Below are 13,878 nucleotides of genomic sequence, written 5' to 3' on the forward strand. Positions count from 1 at the left end.
TAAAAGTTCATTTACTTTCCAGGTCTTCTTAACATGCTTAACACTTCTATGTCAGTTCAGGATTCTGTAATGTTTCTTCTACTTTATTTAATGTCCCACTTTATTTATATACCAGTTTATGTAGTAAATGTTATATTACAGATAGATGATTAAATCCCGAGACAATCAAACCACTGAGATGTTTATTAAAATATAAAGTAAGCTGAAATTACAGAAAGAAGAAGAAGAAAGTTTTCACACGAATCTATTCAGTGTGGTGAAACACTAAGTACACCCTTCCTACTTCCAAAGGAGTTAAGAGTGTAGCAGCAGTCAAGTGTTGCTAATCAAAACCACTTGATTACATGATCATCAGCAAGTGTGAGCTCCTCTATAAAGGCACAACTTTAGGCGGTTTGCAGGTCTGGACCGATTAGCTGTGACAATACAATGCTGAAATCTTCCCAGGAGCAGAAGTCCCAGCAAATTCACCCCAAGGGCAGGCTGCACAATGCTCAGAGATATTCAAGCATGGTTTCTTTGAAGGGTACCAACAGAATGGATTAAGTTTGCAAAACCAGACATCCGGAGCCATTTCCTTTGGACATACAAGATCATGGTTATAATGCATAATCCAACAGCCCAGTCATACCAGCTGTTAAGCATGGTGGTGGAGGGGTGATGATCTGGGCTTGTTTTGCAGACACAGCATTAAGCTTGTTGTGGACCCCTGGACATAAATGCAGAGCACAATGTAAGACTAAAGGATGTTTTATTAAAAGAGTCTTTCTTTTAGTCGGTCCCTCAGGGGGTTGAAGGCGTCAGCAACAGGCGTCAGGACAGAGGAGGCGAAGACAAGTAGAGCAACAGCAATAGATTGCATGTGAGTATTACAGGAGCCGAGCTTGTTTACTGCATGCTGGTGTCAACTGAGGAAAAACACCGCCCTCTTAAAGTCATTGTGAATTCCTCTGTATGCCAAAGTATTCTAGAGTCAAATATGAAGCCATCTGTCTGACATCTGAAGCCTGGCCAAACGTGGGACATACAAAAAGCCAGTGACCCCCAAAGCACAGGAGCAAATCTACAGCAGAATGGCTGAAAAAGAATTTTAAAAAAATGTTGTGTTGCAACTGCCCGGTCAAAAGTCCAGACTTCAACCTGACTGAAATGCTGTGGCAGGCATTTAACAGAGCTGCACAGAGAGCTGTGTAGATAATCGTTGGAGCAAAAAGACAACAACAAAAAGCAAACAAAGAAAAAAGAAACAAAAAACCCCAAAAACTTAGCTGTGCACAGGGCTGGACTGGGACAAAAAATCAGCCCGGGCATTTTGACTAGAGACCGGCCCACCAGGTATTATAGGAAAAACCATAAATCCTTTGAATGAAAACAAACGCTGTTGTCACAGTGATGTACACTGTCTTGTTGGTATATATGTATCTTAAACTTAAACCTACACCATCCTCCTATTGTGGTATTCTAAACAGTACCCGAAAGTAGACTGCTTGGTCGAGTTAACCTCCTGAACTATCTACACATGGTGAAAACCTGAAATTAAGACAGAGAAGACTAGAGGTGAGACATGATCATTACTGATTACTGATGACAGATTTAGATATATTTTCATAAACCATTCATTTGCCACATCAATAAACAGCATGGCAGGGCAAAATATTTTTTCTAACATGGCAACCTTTAAAAAGTGAAAGGAGATAGAAAGACAGGTGAGAAAGAATAAAACTAATTGACTTTTTGATGACATTTTACACACAGTACTGGTACAGTATCTAGAAAATGTGGGAAAATACTGGCATCATATACAGTACTTAGCTACTTCTGAAGAAATTATGATGGGACCCTAAAAAAAATTACTATGTACAATAATGGATTTCTATACATTTTACATCAGATGAAAACGTAAGATTCAGATAATTATTTGTTAAAAGCGAGACATTTTAAATGAGAATAAGAAAGAAAAGTATTTCTTTGTGCCCCCCTTTCCCTGTTAATGCCCTACCTGGCCCCTGGCAAAACTTTGCTAGACCCGCCCCTGCACAGTTACCAGCTGTCAGCTACATAAAAAAAGGATCCTGGTGTTATTTGTGTCTCAGAAACAGTTCCTAACTTCCCTTCAACTCAATCATGTCACCTAAAAGGTAAACCTGTTTCTCCATCACCTGTTCAGCTCTGATGATCCAGTAAGGACATCTCCTGGTTTCATCTTCATGTTTCCCTCTCACCAGATATCCAGACATCATGACCAGCAGCTTTTACAGCTGTGGCTCCAGCAAACATCAGCTGATACTAGAAATTAATATTAAATAAATTCTAACAACAGCTGATCAAGCTTAAATGTGCTGCTATTGTTTAACGCGACCTCCGCTGGTTTTATGTTTCTGACGCAAAGTGGGCGATAAACAAACAAGAGAGAAAAGCCGATCAGCTGATCATTGATCAGTTTCATGATTGAAGTAGAAACAGGAGAGGGAGGGGGGAGAATGAATGAAGAAGAGGCAGCTGTGCAGCAAAGACAGAATAACTCCAGCTTTGTGTCTTTTTCATTGTAGCTGAAGTACAGGACAAACTGTGTTCCTTTTCACCTCGATACGAAACCCGTAATATTTTCTCTGAATACGAGACGATTCCGTTTTTTACGGGACGGTTGGAAACTCTAATAACTAACCTTATAAATAAAATAAGATAAAACAAGTTTAACATCAGTAACATCAAAGCACCCGCCCAGCTGTATATAAACTCTGTCATGCTAGTTAGTACACAGTACAAGTTATTGTAACTGACTGTTAAAAGTCAGCATAACGAAAATAAACTCCACCTAAACTTGGTTTATATCTGACCCAGATAGACTGCAGGTCATTCTTACCTGAAGTTCAGTTTACCGTCTCAGGTCTCTGCTCCTTCTGCTCCTTCTGCCTTTCTGTCATCCACCTGCCAGCGTGTTGCATCTGCTGGCCTCCACCACTTGCTAATGTTACTGAATCTGTGGAAGCTCCGCGATAGCCACCACCAAACAATTGAGTTATTTTTACACATCTCCCAGCATCTGGCCAATCCACCACCTTTCAGTGTTTATACCGTTACGGAAAAAAAACAAAAAACCCATCGTCCCACCGGGCAAATGCCCGGTATGCCCGATGGCCAGTCCAGCTATGGCTGTGCATCAAATTGGCGACCTGTCTGGGACGGCCCACAACTCTGATAAGGATAAGCGGAAGAGAATGGATGGGTGGAAAGAAAAGAAAACTGTTGTTGGGCCAGTTTTGTCTCCTTTGTTGTTCTGTCCATGAGATTCAGAGATAGGAAATGTGCAGTGGAACAAATTCAAAGTGAACCTGAAGCTGCATGTATACTGTAAATTAAACTTGTGTAATTTTTTATCAGATATGATTAAATTCCTGCTTTCATCAATGTAAGGTAAAGGTAATTCAACAATATTCATAAGCATGTGTGCCTACAGTGGCACACCATTATGTCGCACCTTTGAAATTGACTGGTTTTCTGCCTGAACTGGCTACATACTCTGAATAGATTTACACCTGATCTTCAGTTTCCCCAGAAACCCGAAGAAGCTCAGGAGACTCAGATGTAAGATTTAGAAATATATACCATGTTCTCAGATTCTTTGAAACCTTTCTATTAAGTAGAGAGACCTTCTTCTTTGTTTCTAACCTCTAAGTTCAGTATGTAGCTCACTGAATTGTAGTAACGTCACTATTTTTTGGAAATAAAAACATATATTGTGCATATTGGGTATGCTGTGCAAATCAGTTATTTAGTGATCATTAATATGTGTTTAGAATTTACTTGATAGGTTAAAAAGTACCTGTAGGAGTATTAGTACTAGCAATACTGGCCCTGTAGTTACTTGGTATCGATCTACAGCAAAATCTGCACTACAGAGCCACTTTGATACTCTCTAATTTAAAAAACAAAACAAAAAAACCCCTAAACTTGATGTCTGGTTTTTGTTTGAACCCATTACTACTACTTCGTCTTTTACTCTTCCACACAGTCAACTGTGTGTAAAAGTGTGTATAAATAAATGTAACAGGTTTGACACACTTGCACAATCATGGATACATGCAGTTAAGCCGGTTTACTTACATCTAACGCATGACACCTAACATCCCGCCCCTCCACCCTAAACTACAGGTTAATTATTAATTTTTTTTATGCAAAGCCACGCCTTCTTCCAACAGTGCAAACTAATAAACCACTGTTTTCAATCGACCTGATGACAGTGCGCCTTTGCTTTCCTAAAAGTTACCATCTCCAAATTCCTGCTTTTGCTTGTGATCATTCCAGCATAAAACTTTTTTTTCTTCTTTTTTACAGACACCCGAAAGAAACGATTTGCCTCACCATAATATTATTTATAATAATTTTGTTGACAAATTTAGACCCGCTGGAAGGTCTCCTTGAACCGCACCTGACTCATTAAGCAGCAGTGATGGAGGAGAAGGAGGCGGTGTGCCGGGGAGTGGAGCTGGCATATGGTGAGCTGAGCGGAGCGCCGCCGCCGCGAGACTGCACAGCTGCCTGTTGTCATGGAGGAGCAAAGATGGCGGTCCTGGCCTATAGCCTGGGCAAACGCGAAATAAATCAACATTTTACCATAAAAAACGCGAAACTGATATCGCTGGTTGCTGTTCTTTTACTCCTCGTGTTTCACGCTGCTTCGCGGTATTACGAAGGTGAGTGCTGCTTTTATTTGATCAACTTAATGTGGATGCGGCCACTGGAAACACTTGACATTGCTACTGGTAGCTAGGTAGCTGCTTGCATGCCAGCGCTTTTCTTAGCTACTGGGCTCCGTGCTTTTGTCACGGGATGCTTTCTAGATGTTAAAGTTATCGCCTGAAAACGTGCGTGCCGCAAATAGGTGGTTTCACGCACTAAGTCTCCAAAGGAAGCGTGAATTTGACCCGACGTTATCCAGCTGGTTAGCTGCTAACACTGCCAATAGCTGTGTTTACATGTTGCTGACGTTCCTGCTGCAAGAAACGCTTTATTGCTGCTGGAAAAGCCCTGGAAAGGTTCGTGGAAGTGTATTTGATCTGCACCTGGAGACCAATGTCATGTAAATACGCCCGACATGGTGTTTAGCTAGCTTCCTGAATAAATGCACTGTCGGTAAGACTGGCCACAAATGTGCCTGTCGCCCTGCTCACAACTTCAAAAACTCTAGATTTGCTGCTTTGTGATAACATTGTAGCTGCACGTTTCTTTGTTCCAGGGCTGTAACTTGCATATGCATAGTGCACTGGATGTATCAGTAAAGGGTTTGCTCATAAATTGGTTGACAAACAGTGACACGTCCTCAGAGCATAGAGTTGGACTATGAATAAATAAAGCAGGCTTATTTACATGTACGTCGTACCTAGGCTGCTCAGTGTGGACGTCACCCACGAAAAGGTTAGGGAGCAGAGTGTGCTGTGAGCAGCTGCTTTGGCTGAGAATGATGTTGCATGCTGGTCTGCCCACCTTTCATGTTCGCCTGTTTCTGTGGATTGATTCAGCTGCAGATGGCTCCATTCATTTTGCGAACAAATGAATAGCTGGAGAGATTTATGCTCGAGCTAGATCGCTGATGGCTTCATTTTGCACTGTGGCCCCTGCCAGAGCCGTGTATTGTATGGTCCTTTTGACAGCACAGAATGGAAAGCCAGGGCACTATTGAGGCAGCAGGTTTCTGTCATAGTCGGAGCGAAACTGTGAGTGAAAGCGAGATCTTGTTTGTTTCGCCTCACCAGAAAGTTCTCTGTGTCTTGCCTCCAGGAGGGGACTCGTGTGAATGGCTGCTGTCCAGAGGACGTTACTTGGGGGAGGATGTATGGCAGCCTTATGGCTGCATGATGCACAAATACAAAAGCATGTGAGTCACACCACCTCTGAAGTTATTACACTGTATGTTTGGGATAAAGATTTAAATGTGTGGCAGTGATGTTGTGAGTTTTTGTCAGTCACTAAGGGTTTGTGGGTAATTTCAACTAAGGACTTTGGGATAAAAGATCACTCATTGACAAATAAAGGACAAAAACATTATTCACTTCAGTAAATAAATGTTTGTTTGTTTGTTTTTTATCTGTGCTTGGCCCTCACCAACCTTTTATGTTTTACAGTGAAGCCAAAACCTGCCTCTCTGAAAAGCGGGTAGCCTTTGTTGGCGATTCGCGAATCAGGCAGCTGTTTTACTCCTTCATCAAAATTATCAACCCTGAACGAAAAGAAGAGGGGATTAAGGTAATAATGAGAAACTGCACTGTTCAAGCCCAGGGTTTTTCTCACAATAGTGATGGTACAAGCCAAACAGATCTACAGATATGAGGCACAAAGATATGCTTTAACTCACTCTGCCCATTGCTTCCAGGGAAGTTTATAAACTGACTAAAAATATTTCAACCTCAAAATGGAAGTCTCTCTTCCATCACAGATGGCTCTAAATTCTGACTGATCAAGGCTGCAACCTAAATCTAATTAGAAGAGCAGACTAAGATTCATGCGTACCTATCGTGGCTGCTTTGAAGGCTGTGTGTCTTCCGTCAGCTCTAATAAATAACCAGACCATCAGGACTTCAAAAAAATGCAGTTTGACTAGTCATTCATATTTATGTGGCTTAATTGTGGCTTTTAAAAGCAATAGTTACTTTGCTCCTCCGTACTTCTCTCAAGTCTGATAATTTAACTTCAGACTATCGATTTTATGTTAGAAAAAATCACCCTGCTGACTTGTCAAATAAATAGTCGTTTTTATGAAAAGATGGAAGTACTTTAAAGCTTGATATAGATGGCATTGTGGAAATGCGATGTTTAAAAAGGTTAAAGTCGAGCGGCTTGCACAGAAACTCAACAAGATAAATGAAGCTATGGGATAACCCTATAACTATACAGTACTAACTGTTTTGGTCTCAAGCTGAGACAAAGCATCACTGACTGTATGTCACACTTCCTCTCTGTCTGTCCACTTCCTAACATCTGAAGCATGAGGACATTTCCTTTGAAGACAAGAGCTACTCTATTAAAGTGGTGAGCTATTTATTTATATATATATTCCTGGTTTTAACATGTTCTCGGTTTATGTTTTTTTTCTTCTAAACACTCTGCCACAAGATTTCTTTTCAAACTTCATCTTTGTGTTTAGGACTTTCTGTGGTACCCCGAGGCAAATAATTCAATGAAGGAACGCTTGATATCATGGACACGTGTGAGTAACGGTAACAAGTGGGGGAAATTGCGAATCAAGTGCCGCTCGTAAACTTAAGTGCGGCGTCTCTTTTGCTTTGCAGGAAGGTTCAGCAAAGCCAGATGTTCTCGTCCTCGGAGCTGCCACGGTAACCTGCGTAAATGCCTGCATGTTTTATATGAGACAAGTGTGACGTGGTGGCTGCCGATAGTTATGTCAGTCCTGACTGTTTATCCATTTACACAGTGGTCCATCAAGTTGCACGGTGGCAGCAGTGAGGTCCTCCAGCAGTACAAAGTCAACTTGACTGCAATCATGGGGCAGCTGGAGAAGCTGGCTGAGCATGGGGAGGTCTACTGGGTGCTGCAAGGTGTGCTCAGCTTCAGCCACTCACACAATACAAGATCTTTTTATGATCATAGACAGGCTTCTAAAGTATGAGGCATGACTGGAAAATATTAAGACTCATTTGGTGTTAACATACAGAGGAATTAATAGTTTCCAATCCGCACACACGCCTAATAAATTTGCAGCTGTACTTCACATCTGTTTGTTAAACATTTTCCATTTTTAACTTTTTGATTGTTAGAATTTACTGCAAACAACAAACAGGCAAAATAAATAAGGTGCCACACTGACATCTCTGAACCTCCTACTTAGCATTTCACACTCAATAGTCATTTCCCACGTTGCACTATGGTTGTTCACTTCATGTTTCCATGCATGGACCCTCTTGATTAAACTCCTTCTGCAGATCCAGTAAATGAAGAGGTGTTAAGTGAGAACAGGAAAATGATCACCAACCAGCAGCTGGAGCTGTACAATGAAGCAGCAGCGGATGTGCTCAACAGCAGCAAGCGTAATGGCAGATCTCGGGTCAGACTGGTGGCTGCTTCCCGTCAGGCTGCGCTGGAAACCATCATCAAGTCAGATGATGGTTTGCACCTGCCTGAGAGCACCAGGAGTGTGGTAAGTTAATTAATGAGTCCAGCTTTAGTGCGGTTATTTTATCGGTATCCTTGATTAGTACCCACTTCCCCTTCACCTCTCCTTTTAACCATCCTGGCAGGGAGCCATGATCCTCATGAACTCTGTGTGCAACAAAATACTGAGGCCCATCGACGGTTCATGCTGTCAGACGTTACGAGACCCTAACTTGCTCCAGAAACTGTCGGCTCTTTTCTTCCTTGGCTCAGCCGTGGTCATCATGGTCTTCCACATCCTTGGCAACAATCGCCACCGCCGACACGTGCCCCCTGATGTGGAGAGCCTAGAGGAGAAGAAGCCAGCCACTGCAGCTGTTCCCCCCGGCCCAAAAGCACCTTTTCAGGCTCTCTGCAGGATGGGCGTCATCATGGGCTATTTTTACCTTTGTGACAGGGCAGATGTGTTCATGAAAGAGCAGAAGTTTTACACGCACTCCACGTTCTTCATCCCTCTCATCTACATATTTGTACTGGGAGTGTTTTACAGTGACAACAGCAAGGAGGTGAGACGGTGCTTCTCAGTAAAGTTTTGTTTTTGCGTCAAACAGCACAGTATAACGGTCTCTAAATAATCTCACTATTTTATTTTTTTCTTTGCTTCCACGCAGGCAAAATTACTCAACCGAGAACAAACAGACGAGTGGAAAGGCTGGATGCAGCTCGTCATCCTCATCTATCACATATCTGGAGCGAGCGCTGTGAGTCCCAATTATGTCTACAAAAATCAGTTTGAGTCTCCTGCTGTGTATGTTGATGTCTGAAGAGCCTGATGGTTATTTTTCTGTCTTTCAGTTCATCCCAGTGTACATGCATGTGCGGGTGTTGGTGGCAGCGTACCTATTTCAAACTGGCTATGGACACTTTTCGTTTTTTTGGCTCAAAGGAGACTTTGGACTTTACAGAGTGTGCCAGGTTAGGGGTGCTTTCAGTTATACTTTAACTTTATATTCTTATTGACATTTGTTTCTCAGTCATAGCAGACAATCATGCACATGAGGTGTAATAGAGAAGTTCTGTCCATAAAAAGAAAAACAATTGGACGATTTTCCAGTGCGCTGCTATTTTTTTGGGGGGGGATCACCTCCGCTGTGATTACATGCATGTGACAACTTTGATGTCTCAGACTTGCACAAACTTACATCAGCTCTCAAACTTTCAAGTAGAGGATCATTATTGGTACTTTGGTCACCCAAAGACCAAACGGCAGTGAAAGAAACCTCAATGTTCAAGACCAAAGGCGGTGCATAAGGACAACAACACGCACCATGACCTTTTCCTCTAGATTCAGACTGTGGTATCCTGCAGGATAACATTCATCACTCATAATCTGCCTGACACGCCACGCATTGAACACTCACCTACACAAAAACAGTCCTTGTCCTCCACTCCACACTGGCTCCCTGTGACTTTAGATCTCGTCACCAAAATAAAAGTTAAGTTGAAGTGTTGGCGTTTCCGCTCTGTGAACAAAATCCAGTGGTCAAAACTAGGGATTCGGTGACTGAGTGATTTTTAAAAATGGCAGCTGTGACAATAACATTATGATTGTTATTACAGAATAATTTGGGTTCAGATAAATAGTGTGATTTTTGGGTATCTGCTTAGGTGTTTGTGTCATATTCATTCACAGGTGCTTTTCCGTCTGAACTTCCTGGTGTTGGTGCTGTGTGTGGTAATGGACCGACCGTACCAGTTCTATTACTTTGTTCCCTTGGTCACATTCTGGTTTGTTGTCATCTACACCACAATGGCTATGTGGCCTCAGATCCTTCAGAAGACGGCTAACAGTAGGTGTCAAATTACTGACCTTTATATACTCCGCTCAGTCATGTCCTGCACTGTGTGAATAAACACAGTTGATTAATTCATGTCATAAGTGCAAGCAGCAGGGTTGCGTTTCATATGTCTTCCTTGTTGGACAGGTAGTGGCGTCTGGCATTTTGGAGTCTTGGCAAAGTTACTGGGCCTCCTGATGTTCATCTGCTTTTTTGCCTTTTCACAGGTGGGTCAGCTGAAAGCGTTCTTAAGTGTAACTCTACTTTCTTTTAATTGCATATTTAAGTTTAAGAGATGTAAATGGTCACATGTCCTAAGTTGTTCACGCAGCACCATATTGACCACTAAGCTGTGCTATGATTTATTTTATTTTTTAAATCGGATGTTTACTCCATTTTTAAAATGCTACTTGTTTTATGTAATTTCTGGGTTTTGCATTATGACTCCAGGGCGTTTTTGAGCGCGTCTTCTCTGTGTGGCCCATCTCTAAGCTCTTCGAGCTGAATGGCAGCATCCACGAGTGGTGGTTCAGATGGAAGCTGGACCGATTTGTAAGTCAAATGTGTTTCCTCAAGGTGCAGCCAGGCTTTTGTCCACTCGTGTTTCACATGACAGAACACCCCCCCCCCCCTTTTTTTTTATTTTTTATTTTTATTTTTTTAATATAATATTTGTTACCGAAGTGATAACAAATTTTCTGGCCTTTGCTGTAATCTTTTAATGTGTTGGCACTCCTCTGCAGGCGGTGATACATGGCATGTTATTTGCCTTCATCTATCTGGTGCTGCAGAAGCGTCAGGTACTGTCAGAGGGAAAAGGAGAGACTCTCTTCTCTGCCAAGATTTCCAACTTTCTCCTCTTCCTCTCTGTTGTCTCCTTCATAGTAAGTCTGCATTTCACATATTTTGGGTCTTACCAAAATACCCGTGCTGAGCATTAGTTCTTAATTTAGATCAGTTATCATCTGTTACATAATTCTTCTAATCTAATGCTAAATATTTATTTTTTTAAATTTAGACTTTTTTGTATATTTAAGTAATAAACACAATGTGCAAAAGGGAATGCTTAAAAAGGAGCCATGTTTACTTATGTGACAAAGCCTTGGAAAGTTCTTGTTGTACTAACTGGAGATTACAGTATCAGCTTAACTTACTGGCTGTTTGGAAAAATGTGGCACTTAAAATCTTCTCCACGTCATTCTAGACTTACTCAATATGGGCAAGCAGCTGCAAAACCAAAACCGAGTGCAACGAGATGCATCCCTATATCTCTGTGGTCCAGGTACAGTTTTTATCTGTCCTTATCTTTGTTTCTTTGGCTTTTCACACATGAAGTGTTGGTGCGATCAAGTCTGAAAGTTTCTCTGAGTCCGATTAGTTGTTACTGCTGGAAATCCTGCATTTGATTTTGGGTTAAGAGGTGGCACCTGGAGGCAGGACTGATGACGCTGAGGCTTTAAATGCCTCATTCTCACATTAGCTCAGATGAACAATATACAGAGTTTGTGCTAAAAAGCTGGAAGGTTAAAGACTGTTTAATGTCTGAACTGTTTGGGACATCTGCGCTTTCGCCCACTGTTCTGTGTTGATTGGCTAATTCACATGTTTGGAAACAACCCTGACATCAGAGGCCTGCACTGTGATGTTTCATGCATGTAACTTCAAGGTATATTGCCTCGGAAACCTGTACCACAAACAAGATTAGAGATCATCAGGTGTGAAATCGCTGTCTGCTGACCAATCAGTTCTCTGGAAAATAGCATCACCATTCCTGTGCGCCATCAGTAGAAAGGTCTAGTTTTCTAATAGTGTCTAATGTCTTTGCCTTTCTCTGATCAGTAAGAAATATAAATTATTAGAGGCAACTTTATTATTATTTTTTTCTGTTGTCTAATTTTAAATTCATTCTTTTACTTTTATTCTTTACTTGCTCTCAAACATCACTGATGTTGCAGCTGAGAGAATAAAAGCTAAAGGTGTCTTTTTAAAGATTCAATCCTGGATTAACTGACGATCTAGCTTTGTGTCTGACTGCTTATCATGCCTCCCAGTGTAAGGCAAAGTGAATCCAGATAACCTGGATATGATGAGCTTTCTTCGTAGTTTTGGCCCATGTCATCTGAGTCATGAAGTTAAATTTACTACTTAACATGATTTCATGACAGTCTGATATGATTGTGAGACCAAGCCTAATAGCTCACCATGTTATCTACAGTCAATTCACACTGGAAAAGATATGTTTTCTACATATATTGCCACCATTACTATATTTAACCATTCGTCTGTTTACACCACTTTAGTGTTTACAGTTCTTCAACAAGCTTGACCTGCTACTTTTTTAGTGATAAGCATGATTTACCTGTTGTAACGTCACACTTGGATTCCTAAAAATGTCTGTGATCTGTTTTGTGGGCAGATTTTGGCCTTCATTCTCATCAGGAACATTCCTGGCTATGCCCGTTCTATATATAGCTCATTCTTTGCATGGTTTGGAAAGATCTCCTTAGAGGTAAGGTTCTCCTTGCTTTAGAGTCACAGTTAGCAATATAACCCTTAAATAAATCTCCAATCACAAAAGACTAGAGTCTTATGAGAGGTGTTTTTTAAAACCATGCTTTTTGTGTCCCACAGCTTTTCATTTGCCAGTACCACATATGGCTTGCAGCTGACACCAAGGGGATTTTGGTCCTCATCCCAGGAAACCCCTCCCTCAACATTTTGGTTAGCACCTTCATCTTTGTTTGTGTGGCTCATGAGATTTCCCTCATCACCAACGACCTGGCCCAGGTGGTCATCCCCAAAGACAGCATGGCTCTGCTGAAGAGACTGGGGGCCATGGGGATTCTCAGTCTCGTTATACTGCTGGTGTCCAGGGCTGGCCAGCCCACACCTGGCGCCTGATGGACATCTCCTGAGGGGATCTGGGGGAGGGGCGGGAGACCCACTAAGACCCTGCTGAGATTGAAGTGAGGTACAGATGGAAGTCAGGAGGCAGCCTTGTGTTTTAGCTACTGGTGAGACGATGTTGGCAGCGGTGACCCTTGGGAGAACAAAGTCTGTCCGCTGGCCACATTTGAGCAGAGTCCGTACTTTTCTGACTGCTGTGAAAGTCACACACTGAAGAAAAGACAAATTCCCAACAGAGAAGGAGTCACTCCTTTAACAGCAAAGTCAAAATTGTGGGAAAGGAGTTTAAAAAACAAAACAAAAAAAAAACACACAAAAAAAACCAATGAAATGTTTACAATATCTGGTTTCAGGATTTTGGAAATGCAGAATCTAAAAAAAGCAAAGCACGACGTCCTCATTTTAAGACTCATGCCTGCTGCATTTGGCAGCGTCGCGTCTGTTTAGCCAAACGCTGATAATACGTTTTTGTTACATGCAGAACTTCCTGTAAATCGCTTTGGGAGGGATCACTTGGCACACACTCCGTCCATGTTGTGCAGTAGCAGCTGAAGGAGGGATTTCACTCAGGTGGATCCATAACCTGCATATTCAGATATCTACTCTTTTACAACAAATGCGTTAAATTGTGCTGCATTTTTATCGTCAACATTTGTTGTACAGTATTCCTGGTGACTTCAAACTGCGTCAGATATCTAAATATGAGATATATGGACCAACGACTGGCTCGGATGATCAAAGAGTGACTAGAGTCAGAAAACTTGGAGTGCAATGGTTAATATGTTGGAATATCCTTTGACGTGTTTTTGCTGTGTTTTATTTTTTATTTTTTTTGTGCGTAATTTTGCTGAAAGGCTGTGGTCACCTGCTGTAGCGCTGAAATTCTATGTGACATGTACAGTATTTAATGATTTAAATTAAGTTTATATTTTATACGGTTTTTTGGAGGGAGGGTGGGGCAGGTGGGGGCTGGCTTTGTTTTATTTTATACTCTGCGACTGCTGTTTGTGACGGAAGTGTTCTATAG

The 13,878-nt window shown here is 41.7% G+C and overlaps 1 protein-coding gene across 1 annotated transcript; it reads left to right on the top strand.

Annotated features, from left to right (window-relative positions):
* Positions 1-4,262: 4,262 nt before the first annotated feature.
* casd1 (CAS1 domain sialic acid O acetyltransferase 1) lies at positions 4,263-13,201 on the top strand. Its single transcript, XM_085445339.1, has 18 exons — positions 4,263-4,694; positions 5,779-5,875; positions 6,123-6,243; positions 6,982-7,026; positions 7,142-7,204; positions 7,287-7,331; positions 7,430-7,553; positions 7,938-8,152; positions 8,253-8,672; positions 8,778-8,867; positions 8,962-9,081; positions 9,800-9,956; positions 10,092-10,171; positions 10,395-10,496; positions 10,688-10,828; positions 11,149-11,226; positions 12,361-12,453; positions 12,576-13,201. Exons 1-18 carry the CDS (start codon positions 4,451-4,453, stop codon positions 12,843-12,845), a joined length of 2,505 nt encoding a protein of 834 aa, XP_085301465.1. The 5' UTR covers positions 4,263-4,450; the 3' UTR covers positions 12,846-13,201.
* Positions 13,202-13,878: the final 677 nt, after the last annotated feature.

This window comes from Copadichromis virginalis, linkage group LG22 (assembly GCF_057382275.1).
Source record: "Copadichromis virginalis isolate Kocher_CV1m ecotype Utaka linkage group LG22, C_Virginalis_male_GT1.1, whole genome shotgun sequence".
In the NCBI taxonomy this organism is placed as follows: domain Eukaryota; kingdom Metazoa; phylum Chordata; class Actinopteri; order Cichliformes; family Cichlidae; genus Copadichromis; species Copadichromis virginalis.